Below are 16912 nucleotides of genomic sequence, written 5' to 3' on the forward strand. Positions count from 1 at the left end.
ATTTCAGGTTCTTTATCCTCACTGTCCAGGGAACTAAATGGGGACCTCGGCTTGGGCTCCTGGGAGCCACTCTAGGTTCAAGGCTGTTGCCAACCCTAAGGTGGCTCCCTTATCTAAGAATTGTGCTTCCGTGCTCCCTTATCCAACCTTCCTTTAAATCCTTTTACCAGGTTAATGTCTATTTCTTGTACTCAGCAGAAGAATGGATTAATTTTTTTTGCAGCCATTCAGTGGTCTTTGAGTCTATTTAAATCATTTTTATTGAGATTTATCAATGAGCAGTATTTATTGATTCCTGGTTTTGTTTTTGTTTTATATTGTGGTATTGTCCCTTCTTTTAATTTTCATCTTAGGTTATTTTTTTCTGGTGTTTTCTAAGGTTTGATTAACCTGTTCAGGTTGAAGCTTTCCCTAAAGCATCTATAATAGGACTGGTTTTTAGACAGGTACTGTTTAAATTTAGACCTGTCATAAAATGTCTTTCTCCATCTATTTTGATTGACTGCTTTGCTGGACATAGCAGGCTGAGCTACTTTCTTTGTTCCCTTAGTGTTTTTAGAACCAATTTTCAGGCATTTCTGATCTTAAAGTCTCAATTTTGAAGTAATATATTATTCTAATAGTCCTGTCTTTTTATGTTACTTGGTCTTTTTGCTTGCAACCTTTAATATTCATTCTTTGTTCTGCATGCTTAGTGTATTACTTATTATGTGTTGAGGCAGATTTCTTTTCTTTTGCCAACTATTTTGTGTTCTGTATACTTCTTTTACTTTGACAGGTACTTTTTCCTTTAGTTTAGGTTATTTTCTTCTCTGATGTTATTAAATTTTCTCTGTGACATTAACCTCTGTCTCTCCTTTCTTTATTTCAATTATTCTTAGATTTGGTCTTTTTTATGGTATTCTGGATTTTTTTTTAGATTTAATATATTCTCTGACTATGGTATCCTTGTTTTTTATATTTTCTCAATTTACTAAGTGTTTTTCTTGCTTTTTTTAGAATCTGTTAATAAGACTTTCTCTGAGGTTTATTTTCATGTTCCTAAATTTTGAATTTTCAGCATTTTCTTTCTTTGAGTTTTATTTATAGATCCTGTATCTACTCTTATGTCCTGAGCTAATTTATTAATTTTCGTTGACTGTTTCCCTCTTCATTGACTTCTTCATTCCATCTTTAAGAAATTTTATCATAGTCATAAAGGCTATTTCCAATTCTTTGGGCTTCAGCTATGTTGTACTGATCATAGCCTACATTAGTAGGGTTGCTAGGCTCTATGGGTGCTAACACAAGGTTAATTAATGACTGGGGGACAGTCACAGCTCAGTTCAATGCATTGGAGTATCACATGGCAACATTGCAAAGCAGAGAGGGGGCAAAATTGAAACTGGGTGAATTTGTCTGTCAGGGTCCCATGTTGGGGCAACATCTGTTGGGGTCCCACATATTTGGATAAACATGTTTATTTTCCATATGCCTATGTATCCAATCCAGAAAGTGGGGCAAAAGTCAACAGACTTCTTAAACTTGATATAAACAAGAAACAGAGAAGTTATGTCTTTAATACCTGAAACATCAAACAGATGTATCCCAAGTTAGTTATTTTGCTCTTTATGCAGATTATGCAGCAATAACACCTTGGACCAAGTATGCAGTCATTCCCTAGGTCAAGCCTCCTGTCATATCCTTGAAGGAGCAGGAATAGGCTTGGAGTCTCTGATCTTGGTCAAGGTGGAAGAGATTCCCTCTATGGGCCATCATAATACACAAAATACCAAACAACCACACCGTAAGCTAAGACATCTTGTTTAAAGCCACACCTTAAGTCGCCCTCTTGTCAATAGCATTGAAGAAGCAAGAAAACGTGTGAGCTCTCTGACCTGTAGTCAATGTGGAATGGATCCACTTCTGTGGGCTCCCACATGTGTGTCAGCTAAAAGTGTGAAATCCAGAAATTATGGTAGAGTCTTTCAGAGCAAGGTTGCTGGTGGAAAACAGGACACTGAAAGCAAACCACAACAATGGAGAATGCCACCCATCAAGGAGGACAGTCCAACCCTTTCTTCCAGACACCAGCACACCACTCAGTCCCTCTACAAGGGGAATTGCGTGCTTGACCACAAACAAGCCACTGCACAAAAGATGAGAAACTAGACATGACACTTGAAATTAATTTTAAATGATTTTATTTGCACAGGCATTAAGAGTGAAAATAAAGTTGTCTCTGGAATCATAAACTCTCATTAGTCAGAGAACCAGTTATAAAGCTTGTAATTTGAAATATTTGAAAGCTCTCAGAATTCACACTGCAGTGTTGACCATGAGAGACTCAGCAATTTAACACAGTAAGCAAAGGCTGATCTTTGAAGTTGATGAACCTTCTGGAAATACAGTCTCCTTTCAAGCACTTCTATTTGGTCATAAGGCTGTTCACACCTGAGGGATTTGGGCAAATGAAGCAATTCCACAGTGGTTGTTTCTGTCCTTGGCAATTTTCATGTAGCCGTCCATGCCCCAGCTTTGTCCCCAGCTGCAAAAGATCATGTTTTTCGTTTAGTAGAAAACTTTCCACATGATGGATTTCTCAAGAGGCCAACCTAACAAAATGATCAGGAAAAGCAGAGGGTCTACTCCTGAGCACCAAGAAGTGCCTCACACAGGAATGTGAAAACCACAGCAGGATACCTTTTTACCATTACACATTTCAGAACTCTCACATATGTCACATTATACAAAAGCAATGTCACACACATGACATTGATATCCTAGAAACCAAGGAAGGGTTGGAAATTTTATGAGAACATACTGTTAGTAAATTCCTGGAACTTTAGGCAACTCAGCAGTTAAAGAGCTAAGATCAGTCACAAGAGCCACACTGGAAAGCCAGATTAACATTATAGTGTGCATGTAAACCTCATTCTTGAGACATACACACAGAACATACCAAGAGCAAGCTGGTAAGCCAGATTAAATAGTTAACTCTTAGATCAGAAAAGAACACTGCCTTAATACAGAAGTTATATAGTGACTGAGAAACAACTGATGCCGACATCAGACCTCTACACATGTTCACTGGTGAACACATGTCTGCAGATGTGCAAACAGTCAAATGCACTTCATCCATGCACATGGGGAAACAACAGATTTTGTTCAACTTAAATGAAACAAAATCTTCTAACTTTATATCGAAATATTGACTCAAAATTGCAATCTCATCATGAATCCCCTGTATGTGCCTCCAGTGTCATTAACAAATGTACCATTTCTCTAGCTCCTAAAATTTCAAATAAAGATTTTTATGGCAATTTATACCTGCTCTTAATTGTCCAGTATTTCTTGCCATCTGTTTCACTTCCATCATATCCATAGCCAACCACCAGAACTGCATGACTCAAATTATATTGGCTGCAATTTGGTTCATAATAAATGCCTGAGAAATAACACAGAAGCTGATGTGAGATGCACAGGACACCTGGCAGTGACCACAGCCGCCAACAACACAACTATTTCAACAATCAGTGAAATGATACAAACAGACTTGAGCTAGTTAGTTGTTCACAAGAATGCTAGTACTCACACATGGGGGCACTCACAAAAATTTAAACATACGGTTTCACAGAAAACTGAAAACATTTAAAGTAGTGAGAATTATTTATAGCTACTTGATGCATGCATACGAAATGACTCCTTGGAACGTTACAGTGTTTCTACTAGTATCTCATGCCAAGTTAAAATTACAGGACTAAATTATTTAATTTAAAGTCTCTGTTTCAATTCTATTTCAGATAATCAGTTTCTATAAACAACTAAAAGGTCCACAAAAAAGGAGGAGTTAAGAAGTTACTTAACCAATATATTTATTAAATGGGAAACATTAACTTTCATCTGGTGGTTCATACCAGTTAAAATTCAGTACTCAGGACTATTATATGGAGATGAATAAAATCTAGAAACTTAAGAATTCATATCACATTTTTACATAGCAGCCAGTCTGAGAACTTGTCATGACATGGAGATGTCCCAATGGCTTTTTCTTTATATTTAGAAGAAAATATTCTAACCTTCACTGTAGAACTTAAAAGAATCATGGAGAGCATCAATTGCAGCAGCAACGGGCCCTTCAGCTGCTACAACATCCATTAGAATATCCTCAAATTCTAGGAGTTCCATAAATGATACGATTTTAGCAGATGCATTCTGAGGATTGTACCTGCAGGGTCCGTCCTTTAAAAGGTGAAGATATAGGAGATTCAGTTTCTTCCCTCCATATCCTGGGAGAAAATCACAACCACCACACTCTGCTCTTTGCAACTGAGCACGCAAAAAACTGGAATATTATAAATCATCACAGGAAGTGAAACAGTACTGGAATGTCTAGAATTGAAAATAAGTTCTCTTGTCCTCAGTGATAACCAATACTTCCTGCTATCCATAAGAATATTTTTCTGCAGTGTAAGTTGAGAATGTGCTTTCATATCCCAAACCCAGACCCAAATAATCATCTAGAAACTATATTAGTTACATCAATGTTTAACCAATGGCCCAGGCATATTCATAGCTTGCTTTTATATTTTAAATTAACCCATTTCTATGAATCTATGTATTGCCACAAAGGAGTGGCTTACCAGTAATGTTCTGATATCTTTCTTCTTCAGCAGCTACTTGTAATCACCTTGACACTGATTACTTTCTCTCTCTCTTTCTCTCTATATCTGTTTGAATATCACAACTGGCTTTACTTCACTAAGTCATTGGCCAAATGATTTATTCATTAAAAAATAAAAGTAACACATATAAGACAGGACATCCTCTCCAGTGAGAAGGGTAGGATGGGGAGAACATGGGGAAACGGGATGATTGGGATAAAGGAAGGTAGGATAGGGGAGAAGGGAAGCACATATCTTAATTAAGGGAGCCATCTTAGGGTTGGCAAGAGACTTGGACCTAGAGGGGCTCCCAGGAGCCCAAGGCGAAGTCCCCAGTTAGTTCCTGGGGCAGCTGAGGATAGGGAACCTGAAATGACCCTATCCTATAGCCATACTGATGAATATCTTGCATATCACCATAGAACCTTCATCTGGTGATGGATGGAGATAGAGACAGAGACCCACACTGGAGCACCGGACTGAGCTCCCAAGGTCCCAATGAGGAGCAGAAGGAGGGAGAACATGAGCAAAGAAGTCAGGACCACAAGGGGTGTACCCACCCACGGAGACAGTGGGGCTGATCTATTGGGAGCTCACCAAGGCCAGTTGGACTGTGACTGAAAAAGCATGGGCCAACCAGACTCTCTGAATATGGCGGACAATGAGGGCTGATGAGAAGCCAAGGACAATGGCACTGGGTTTTGATCCTACTTCATGTTCTGGCTTTGTGGGAGCCTAGCCAGTTTGGATGTTCACCTTCCTAGACCAGGATGGAGGGGGGAGGACTTTGGACTTTCCACAGGGCAGGGAACCCTGACAGCTCTTCAGACTGGAGAGGGAGGGGGAGAGGAGTGGGAGGAGGCGGGGAGGGGGAGAGGAGTGGGAGGAGGCGGAAATTTTTTTTCAATAAAAAAAATAAAAAATTAAAAAAAAGACAGGACATCCTACATCACGGCAGAGACTCTATTATATGTACAATAAATTTAATATTCTCTATGTACACAGAAAGGAACTACACTGAAATCATCACACCAAAAATATAAGCAAAGGTCGATACTTAATGACTGAAATGAGACTATAGAGAGAGATTCTACCATTCAGTCTGAGTGCTGAAGATCGTGTATCATATCTACAGTTGTCCCTCACTACGTTGAGCTGAACTGACAACATATGAGGTCCACTTACTTTTCCTTCATATGGGTAGGTCGCCTCAGCCTCCAAACCTCCATTGATCCAAACAGACAAGAAGGCATAGTATGTGTTGCCCCAGTCACAGCCATGATTTCCATGAGATTTAGAACAGTCCACTAGGTTCTGGACACTCAGAGGAATGAGTTTGCCTGTCTTTTTGTACATTTGTCCTTCTATGGCACCAATTGCAGCAAAAGCCCAACAAGAACTGCAGTTACCCTAATGTGAAGAAAATATGGTCATTCGCAAACAAATGCTAAGTCAGGTAACAACATAAACAGGTGAATAATTCATGAAAATGAGGAAATGGCAGTTGACAGATGCCTAGAAAGGAGTTGTCAGTTTCCCAGAGGACTTGGATGTTGGTAGTGTGCACATGCTCCTATGGGTCCCCCCCCATTTGTGAAAGATTTCTTGCTTTATTAGTTATTAATGATAATAGAAGGTACATGAACTCTACAATGAGATGTGGTAGAAGTTCATATCTGGAGAACGTGTTTGATGGACCGTCAAGATCGATATACATTGGAAAATATATGAATTCAAAGAAGAAAAAATATTATTAAAAATGAGCTGCAAATCTCTCCTCATTCAATACGAAAACAGAAACACTACATTCTTTCCTCTTCAATATGGTGTAAGAAGAAGGGCGGGTGGCACTGTCAAACCTGGAACCGCACAGGGGTCACATATCCTTCTTTTCGCCAATCCACAGATTTGGGTACATCAGTAAGAGATCGTTTCCAGATGCCTTTCCCCCTCTCGTGACTTTGCATTGGGAAATCAACCATCATTTTCCTGAATTCTTCATTGGTCTTCAAGAAAGCATACATAAATGATTATAAAAGAAAAGACTCCATGTAAAACACACAAGAGAACACAGTGTGAAGTAACGCATGTCACACTCACCATGTCACCAAAGGCGTTCATTTTCATGGTGTAGCCATTTTTTCCCAGGCCATTCTCCCCATTGTGAAGTTTAATCATTTTCATGTTCTTTTCCCATATTGTTCTCCTCAGTGCTTCTTCATCCTGGATAAGAACATAATAGGTGACATTTCTTTATAATTAAACTCCTGTACAAGCTGATGTTTTGGGTTACTGTCCAGGTGATTAGAGGCCCAGGAGAGCTAGTCTAGGACACAATAGTCACACCTTCTCCTCATACTGATGAAAGGGAATCTGGCTACCCATTGCTCACAATGGTTGTGATTAAGCAACCTCAGTGGTGGTAGTTGTGGTGGGGCACTTATGACCTCTACTGTGCCTAGACAGCTGCACTCTGGGGCCCTTTTGGACAATTTCTAGGATACCAACCAGGCTGTATGATTTTTCATAGAGTATCTTCCACTCTTCCCATTCAGCATCCAAACTGGAGTCAAGTGCTGAAACACGTGACCCAACTCCTAAGCACAGGATGACCAGGAAGACAGCAGGAGTCATAGCTGAAGAGCCTGGATAAGAAAGAGAAATGAAGACATAACTACAGAAATAATTTTATGTTTTCTTACTCCTTCATAATAAATTAATCCATTGTGCTCAATAACAGTTTTGAATTATTCTTCCAAATAATTTTTGAGAGACTGCAGAAAAGTTGTAGGATGTGTTTGAACTGAGTCACCAAATGATGATTACTAGATTCTATATAAAATGTAGAGAATGAGCCCAGAATTCTAGCAATGAAAACTTTAGGTGAAATGCTTCTTATTACTTCAGAAATGTCTTCATACACTATGAGGAACAGAAGCAAAAAAGCTATCATAGTCTAGGATATCACTGAGTCATTGTATATGCCAAGCAAAACTTCTATCACATGGTATTGGATTCTAATTTCAAGATGAACTTAAGGATTAGGACGACACGGCATCATAAGCCTTTCTAATACGCATAAAGTACTGGGCTTGACTTTAACCCTCCCTTTTTTAATGAAACATTTTAAAATATCTTCTATAAGAATGTTGGAAGAGTCATTTACTATTCCTTGTGTTCTACCCTTAGAACTGTGAAATCATATTCTCAGCTCACTACCTATATCAGAATAGTGCCATATCAAAAACCAACAGGAGGCCAGAACCATAGAGTAGGTGGAGTACAATAGCAAGGTGATAGTGGAATTATTAGATTCTGAACTTGCTGGATCTCTAAAGCAACACTGCCCATAGCACTTGATAGGAACATACCATCTGCTACTACTTCTGTCCATGTGAACTGAAAACAGATCCATTCTGGGGTAGTGTGGAAGAGATGATCACTTCTGGACCAGGAGGTGCCAGTGATGTCTACTGGTAAAGGACCGGGTGTAAATCTCTGTGGGCAGATCCAGACTTTCACATAATGGGACCCCACACAAAGAGATCTATAAGGGATGTGGTGTCATCTTTGTCTTTGCTACCTATTCCACTATACCTACGCACACCTCTGTTTCTGAGGATTATGGTTCTGTCATTAGAGCCAAGGATATAAAAAAGACTATAGTCTTTGGTATTTACTTGATTTTCCCTGGGGTCTCTCAACCCCCATCCCACAAGTACCTGACATTCTGCCTTGGAAAGTGATGGTCTTACCTCTCTGTGGTGATGGCTACTGCCTTAGTTCACTCCACGGTCTCAACTCCTCAGAGGTTGTTGAGGTTCCAGAGTCTGACACAGCAGTAACTCTCAAATATCTATCCATTTGAGCCCGTCCCTCAGTCATGCTCTCCCTTTGATTGGCTGTGCTACTGCCATGAATAATTCTCCAAGCACTAGTACTTCAGGCTCTTTCTGAGAGATAACCTCTCACTTTCCCTCTGGCTTGGCTGTGGATTCCTCTCTGGACAACAGGAATCTGAATTTGTCAACCTTGACAAAGCAAGTTGGATAGCAGTCCTGTAGGCTTTGGATCACATTATACTGAGCTGATTGCTTTCTGAGTACACTTTCTGGAAAAGATGTGTGATGTGCCCTTGCAGTTAGAATGGGAAGCTTTGGTTACCATCCCTGGCAGGAGTTAATCAGTGCGTTCTGTTTTGTGTTGACTCCTTACCTATGGTTGGATCCTAGAGAACACAGACTCTTGTTTCCATATGTCCATGTGGAATACAGTTGGATATCACAAGACATTTAGGAGATATGAACCTCAAAGGGTCAAGTGGTTTTCAAGGTTGAAGTATAAGAGGGAAAATAAATGGCAGGCTCTGGCTGCATCTCTTGAAACTCTCTGACTTTTCTCTTTTGGATGTTACATGTAGAAGCACCATTTACCTGACATTCTTCATTGCCATAGCACAGCATCAATTCAAAGTTACTATATTTACTGTATCAGGACCCATCCTGGTGGGCTCAGGGACAGTCAATCACATTGTATTGCAATCAGTACCTAGAGGCATTCAGAATTAAGGGACTATGTTCCAGGCCCAGAAAACATAAGGACTGAGCAAATTTGCCTCCATGGTTCTGCCTTTAGAGCTTGTGCAATCTCTTTGTGACTTAGGAAGGCTGCTCAGGCAAGGCATGTGCCTGAAGCGTCCCTGCCTAGATATCAATGGAGGTTATTGTGTGAAGCTGTGATGGCAAAACCCACATGGTCTTAGAAACAGCAACATGTTCTATATGCCAGAGTCAGGAGATACCCAATAATGAGCACTGATAACAGCGTGTGGAGCCAATCCAAGGGAGAGAAGTGTGTTGCAGTCAGCAAAGCTAAAGGATTTTGAAATCTGAAGAATACTTTAACATCAGACATAGAGATATAGAACTTGAAGTTTTCCCTTCAAGCTTTAGTAGCTCTTTTGGTATAGTATTTTCTTACTATAAAGTCTCTCTTTACTTTTTTTTTTTGCTAGTTTTTGTTGTTGTTTATTGGTTTTTGGCAATGTTTTTCATAATGACTCAAAGACAGGTACTGTGCAAACTAATGTCCAATCATTCAAACAGAGCATATCCTAAAATTCTCCTCTACAGTTTAGCCAAGCATAACACAGCTTGTGTTATGTGGGAAGGGTAGAGCACAACCTAAACTTTGTCCACGATGTGGGTGCCAGCAATGGAGATCAGCATCTGCCTACAGCAAGAGGCTGACCTGCTGAACAAATACCCCCTCTCTATCTCTGTCTCTTCCTTCTTTTTTTTTTTATCTTTCTGCCTCTGTGTCTTCCTTCCCTTCCAGGTCTCCTCTCGTGTTCTTTCATCATCCTTCTTCCCTTCCTTCTTAGCTACTTTCCTCCCTCTCGCTTCCCTGTCACTCCTCCATTCTCTTTGTTTCATGTTTGGCCTAGTCCATCTGGCCCTCTTCTTGCCTGACTTCCCAAGGGCTGAGTTTACAGGCCCAATCATTACAGTCCTTTTTGTTTGGGAGTATTCCTCAACTGTGCCTTCTGATTTGGTCACCTGCTGTTTGTATGTGTCTCTGCACATGCACCCAATCCATTGTAGGATTTGAACATAGCAGACAATGAGGACTACTGAGAACTCAAGAACAATGGCAATGGCCACATACTGGCTTTGTGGGAACCTAGGCAGTTTTGGATGCTCACCTTACTAGACCTGGATGGAGGTGGGTGGTCCTTGGACTTCACACAGGGCAGAGAACCCTGATTGCTCTTCGGGCTGACAAGCGAGGGGTACTTGATCGGGGGAGGGGGAGGGAAATGGAAGGCGGCGGCGAGGAGGAGGCAGAAATCTTTAATAAATAAATAAAAATGTTATCAAAAAAATAAAACAAAGAAAGAAATGTTTTTAGCTGATTGCTAAAATAAAGGTATTACAGGGGAAAAACCCAAAATCTCTTTACTTTTGTAATGGCAATATATTACTTGTACTATTGTATGTTTGAAAGATTTGATCTGCCTTTAAGATTAATTTTACAAGGGATTACAGTTAAGACATTGACACAAGTATTAGAGACTTTGAACATTGGACTTTTAAAGAGTGTTGAGACTGTCATAGACTATGGAATATTTTTAATTTGGATTGAATGTATTTCTGCATTCTGATGTGTCTATAAGCCTATGATTCCAGGGAGGGGAATGGGGTGATATGGAAGAGAATATCTCTCCCACAAGCTCACATATTTGGATGCTTGTTCACTGGTGTGGGACACTTCTGTATTCTGTCAATTATGTTTTAAATAAACACTTCTTGGCCAGTAGCCAGGCAGGAATTATAGGCGGGACAACCAGGCAGGGAGTTGAGGTTTCACAATAAGAGCAGGAGTATTCTGGGAAAAAAGAAGCTCTTTATCCAAGCCTGTCCAGACACTGAAAATCAGAATGTGACCTACCCCTCTAAAAAAGGTACTGAGCCATGTAGCTAGCATAGGCAAGAATAATGGGTTAACATAAGTTATAAGAGTTAATAAGAAGCCTGAGCTGATGGGCCCATAGGTTTTTAACTCCTGTAGACTTCTGTGTGATTTTCTTTGGGCCCTACTTGCTATGGGAACTGGACAGAACACAAACCCCCACAAGCAGGCCCTCATCTTAGAGTTCACCAGTGAATGAAAGTATCTGAATGGATTAGGAGATATAGCTTTGATGGAGGAAATACATCACTGGGAGTTGCTTTTGAGGTTTTAACAGTGCAGGCCAATCCAGTGTCACTCTCTTTTTGTACTGCTTGCAGACTTGAATTTGAAATTCTCAGTTACTTATCTAGTACCATGCCTGCCTGCCTTTATACTGCTGTGCTCCCTGCCATGATACAAATGAGCAATGCCCCTGAAACTGTAAGACCCAATTAAATATCTTCCTTTATAGGCGTTTCCACAGTCATGTCATCTCACTGTAATGGCAGAACACTGACTAAGACAGGCTATATGATTATGTAAATGCATACTGCACTTTCATTTCATGATGGCTCCCACCTAAATAATCACAGATACTGTATTAAGTACAACACTGTGTGGATAATCACTCAGGAATATTCCTTATTTGCTCTTAAACCATAAATTAACCAAGCTCTATTAATCTGTGTATTGCATACTGATTGTAATTTGGCATCATTCTCCTTCAGTAACTACACAGAGTCACGTTAATTCCACTTACACTCTCCATGTATCTTTGATTGTACTTCCTGCCTAGCTGTAGTTTAACTGACCATCGGTGAAAAAAAGCTTTATTCATCAACTAATAAAAAACAACACATATACTAAAGGACATACCACATCATGATTAAAAAAAGATGAAACTCATTATTAGAACTTGGTTTATTTAGTAACATTTGATATCTAGTTGGTTTACTATCTCCTCTATTACAAGAATGATGTTGGGTATTTTGCTGAATCAATATATGTGATTGATATCATTGTTGATTACCATATGTTAGTCTGCTACTGAATCTTTGGATTAAAGACAATTTGGTCATGAAGAATGATGTTTTTGATGTGTCTTTGCATTTTGTTTGTTAACATTTTATTGAGCCATTTTAGACTCCTTGTCGATCATGGAGATAGGTGTCTAATTTTCCTGTGGTTGCTATGAGTTTATATTTTATTTTGGTCACATGGTAATAATGAATTCATAAAGATTTAAAGAATTTGGAACTAGAGGCTTTAATGTGAGAGGCTATGAGTGTGCGAAGGGCATTATTATTGAGGGAGTAAAGCAAATGCCATTTGCCTGCTCTGTTTTGTGTAACAATTTGAGCATTCATAATGTCAATTTGATAAAGTTCTGTTACAAGTTCCTGGTTAACCATATGGTCCTGGGCCTTTTTGGGGGTGATGAGGCAGATATGTTTCAGTGAAACATTAGATATTTCCTGAACCTTACTGCTGAAAGACGCTAAGGATTTTAGGTTTTCTTGTCTCAAATTTGTTAAGTTATATATCTAGATATTTAGTTATTTCTATAACTAATACAATATTTTTTTCAATTTTATGCTTATGTATGTTCTTTTGTTTACTGAAAATAGACTTTTTTTCATACAATGTGTCATGATTATGTTTCCTCCTCCATCAATCTTCCCAATTTCTTTTCACATTTACTGACTTTTTGATGCCAGCCTTTCTGTCTCTTGTAGGAAATGTAAGGGACAAAAGGGAACTAAAGTAAAATAAAACATAAGACATAATAAATACAAATCGAATTGGAAAAATATACAATCCAATAATCAAAACAAAAGAAAACAGGCCAATAAAATGTAGAAGAAACAGATACAGACTTAGTGGCACAGTCATCCTTTCTTTTGATTACTTGGCAAATGCGAATAGATATTCTTCAGATATGTAAATCATTTAGGAAGTTTCTCCAGTATTAGGTTGCCATACTAACACTCGAGTGAGCCTTTACTTTAACTGTCTTTCTCTGTACTCTGTCTCATCTAGCATGTGTCCTGACCCCCACTGAGTCTCCTGTTCCACTACCCTGCTCTTGGTTACTGTCACTATTAATTTTTGTCCTTCCTGAGAAGATTGATCAGGACCCCAAGTACATTACTTTGTACCTGTCTCCATGTTCTATGGATGGTAACTTGTTTAATATTTACTTCACAGCGAATCACACATAGAAGAAAATATATTATATCTGTCTTTATGGATCTTAGCTACCACAATAAATATGATTTTTACTTACATCCATTTACCTCTGAGTTTATTTTTTATCAGCCAAGTCGTACTTCATTGTGTAAGTGTCCCCATTTTCTTTGGACTTCCATCCACTGAAAGATCCCTCCATTGTTTCAAAATTCTGATATTGTGACTAGACCAGTAATGATCTTAGTTTATCAAGTACCTCTGTGGTAGGATGAAGCATATTTTTGTTACATGCCCATTGTGGTAGAGCTGAATCTTGAGGTTGATCGATTCTGAACTTCCTGAAGCATCTTCACACATATTTTCATAGAGGTTTTACAAGTTTGCAATCTTAAAGCAATGTATGACTGCCTGTCCCGTTATTCAACATCATCATCAGTATGAACTGCCACTTCTTTTGTTTACCTTAACTATCTGTCTTAGCTGACAGATGGAAAATAAAATCTCAAGGTATTTTTGGTTTGTCTTTCCCTGATGACTAACAGTGCTGAACATTTCTTTAAGTGTTTCTCAAATATTGAGTTAACTATTTTTAGAATTCTCTATGTATAGCTGTACCTCAGTTTTAATTGTATTATGTTTTCTTGATATAAAATGAAGAAGGAAGGTGATTGTGTGATCTTGAATGTTGAACACCCTGTACCACACAATACTTTGGTCCCAACTATTCAGAGTAAATTTGGATTAAATATAAACTGCCTTTTGACTTTTGAGTCTTTTCCTTGACCCACAAGTAAAATGAAAATTGTTTGGGGGAAAAACACTAATGAAAATATAACCTATGGTCCAAGTCTTTCTTTCCTGGGATTTGTGATAAGACCACCAACTCACTCCAGTAATATTGTCTCTCTCTTAAGGATTACTGTACAAATATCACTTGATGGTGTACCTGGATCTGTGTTACTGCTTCTTGTCAGTTTTAAAATTCTTCTAAAAATTCTTCATCCTTAATTTTTAATATATTTTCATGATCCTGGAAATACTGGGTAAAAAGTTGGCTCACCCTGTATTCTTTGTGTCTAAAATACCTTCATCCTTACCTCCTCAGATAAAGAAGTCAGAGTGAGGATTTCTAAAGAAAGATAGATTGATGTGAATTAGTAAGTCCATATTTCATATACTATAATCACCTTGGCACAGTTCTCAAATATCAGGGGAGCTTTTTAATTCTATTAGCACACTAACCTTTGAAAGGTACTCATGTGTGAAGAACTGAAGTCATCAAGCAGGAGAGGAGGACAGGAAATCTTTTTCTTTATTACCAGGAGAAGTATTACACAGAAAACATCACATCTCATCTATGTGTCTAAACAGAAGAGCTAGTTCACCTTGTACTTTGAATATTTTTAATACTTTATTAATTTTTCAAAATTTCCAACTCCTCTACTACTCTTATTTCCTTCCCACTTCCTCCTCTCCCTAAAGTCCTAAGAGAGGGCAGGGTACCCTGACCTGTGGGAAGTCCACAGCCCTCCTCCCTCCACCCAGGCCTGGGGAGGTGACCATCCAAACAGACTAGGATCCCAAAAAACCAGGAGAATCAAATCCCAGTGTCATTATCATTGGCTTCTCAGTCAGCCCCCATTGTCAGCCACATTCAGAGAGTCTGGTTGGATCACATGCTCTTTCTATCCCAGTCCAGTTGGTGTTTTTGAGCTCCCCTTAGATCAGTCACACCGTCTCAGTGGGTGGACAAACCCCTCATGATCCTGACTTTCTTGTTCATCTTCTCCCTCTTTCTGATTTCAAATGGACCTTGGGAGCTCAGTGCAGTGGTCCAATGTGGGTCTCTATCTCTACCTCCATTCATCACTGGATGAAGTTTCTATGGTGATATTCAAGATATTCATCAGCATGGCTATGGGATAACGCCAGTTCAGGCACCCTCTCCACTACTCCCCAAGGACCTAGCTGGGGACATCCCCTTGGACACCAAGGGACTCTTCTAGAGTCAAGTCTCTTGCCAACCCTAAAATGGCTCCCTTAATTAAGATACCTTCTTCCCTGCTCCCATATCCACCCTTTGAATTTTTATTTTTTGCTGTTATATAGTGTTTTCTCCACTTTACTTGATGTCCAAATGTAGAGACCAGTTCTACAAACTCAAGCATATACCACTAAGACCCTCATTTGGCAGTATATGTTATTTGGGGGGAAAATGGTCAGATCACATGAAAACACTTGAGTGACCTTGGACCAGGCAATTACAGTAACCCCCACGTTCAAAAGATGTACAAATGAACTTCCATCACTCTGTGTCCCAGTGACAAATGATTCCGGACCTTGAGTCAGATGCTCTCTGAACCCTAAGAAATAGATTCAATCAGCATGAAGGAGCTAGTCAGTAGGAACGGAAGCCTTGGGCCAAAACAATCCAATTCTCCTGAGTCACATCTACGCAAGTGCCTCCTGATAGACGTAAGGAGAACCTATACTCTCTTTCTTTGTCATGTAGCTGACTTCCTTACACCACTTCACTTCTATATCTGCCTTTTTTGAAATATCCTTCGTCAGTTAAGAACCAAACATAGAAAAAATAACTCAGCTGAGAAATGCCTCAGTACAATAATTGTTCATGAACGCGTGAAAAAGAACATACTCCACATTTTAAAATTGTGACAAAGCTTCATTCATGGGTCACTCACTGCTGTAGATGAATCCCTGCTGCTCTGAATTCCTGACCACCAAGATAAACTTCACTTATAAGGGACGAATAATCTGTTTTTTCGCGTCAAGTACAATGCTCAGGTGGTGAAATGACCCATCATTTTGTAGAGTGCTGAAGCATATGGACTGTAAGAAATCAGGATTTTTAGCATTTCAACAAAAGATTTGTCTTTTGAATATATTCAGTATGGTCATACAAATATTCCTTAGAATATGATACCAGCATAAATTGTAAACAGATACTTCAGCAGGCAGGAAACTTCTGTTGTGTAGTAATGTTGCTGTTGCTGGGTTCTTCTGGAGAAATTCTCTGGTGAGCACTCTTGGAAGACTTCAGGCTTGACTCACCTGAGCTGTGAAGTCCCTCATTTGCGGCATCATGAGGGTGGCAATGGTAGCCGTACAGGATATTCTTTTAGCTTAGAAAATGGTTATGACTGACAGGAGTCCTGTGTATGCCTACCTACAATTCTGAAAGTCATTGATTACTGAGGCTAGGGCCATGCATAACACTAGTCTTCTAGTAAATTGGCACCAACACATAGGCTAGAGAATTCATGTCTTTGGAAGACAGTAGTATCATCCTACACCCATTCCCATAGTTCCATTATTTTTAATCCTTTCATTGGGCAGTAGCTTTGTTCTATCAGGGCTCACAGCTGGAGCTGCCTTCCTAGCACATCATTACCAGCTTGGATTTAGCTCATTAGCATATCTCAGATATATCCTGGGCTAGGCTCATATCTGAGCTGCTTAGTGGCCTGCCTGTAGCTTGCTCATGATGCCTACCTCTTACCAGAGTTACTGGTGCCAAAGTGTGATCTCATATGCATTACATCATTCCCACCCACACAATGTGGTTGATAAATTACCCCATTTTTTCTTCTTTACACTAGTAGAAT

General features: G+C 39.3%; 1 protein-coding gene across 1 annotated transcript; it reads right to left on the reverse strand.

The window, feature by feature from the left end:
- Window positions 1-2427: 2427 nt before the first annotated feature.
- Window positions 2428-7277, reverse strand: LOC101995154 (cathepsin Q-like). Its single transcript, XM_005355315.1, has 7 exons — window positions 7152-7277; window positions 6744-6866; window positions 6503-6649; window positions 5829-6053; window positions 4059-4221; window positions 3310-3427; window positions 2428-2527 (listed from the first exon to the last, which is right to left on the reverse strand). Exons 1-7 carry the CDS (start codon window positions 7275-7277, stop codon window positions 2428-2430), a joined length of 1002 nt encoding a protein of 333 aa, XP_005355372.1.
- Between the last annotated feature and the right edge of the window lie 9635 nt (window positions 7278-16912).

Source organism: Microtus ochrogaster, chromosome 16 (genome assembly GCF_000317375.1).
Source record: "Microtus ochrogaster isolate Prairie Vole_2 chromosome 16, MicOch1.0, whole genome shotgun sequence".
In the NCBI taxonomy this organism is placed as follows: Eukaryota; Metazoa; Chordata; class Mammalia; order Rodentia; family Cricetidae; genus Microtus; species Microtus ochrogaster.

Excerpts from the sequence above, each read along its gene's own strand:
- LOC101995154 (XM_005355315.1), bottom strand. The coding sequence starts at position 7,277 with ATGACTCCTGCTGTCTTCCTGGTCATCCTGTGCTTAGGAGTTGGGTCA. Across the intron at positions 6,867-7,151 it reads ATGAAAAATCATACAGCCTG|GATGAAGAAGCACTGAGGAG; the intron begins GTTGGTATCCTA and ends GTTCTTATCCAG. Across the intron at positions 3,428-4,058 it reads TTTTAAGTTCTACAGTGAAG|GCATTTATTATGAACCAAAT; the intron begins GTTAGAATATTT and ends GTTATTTCTCAG.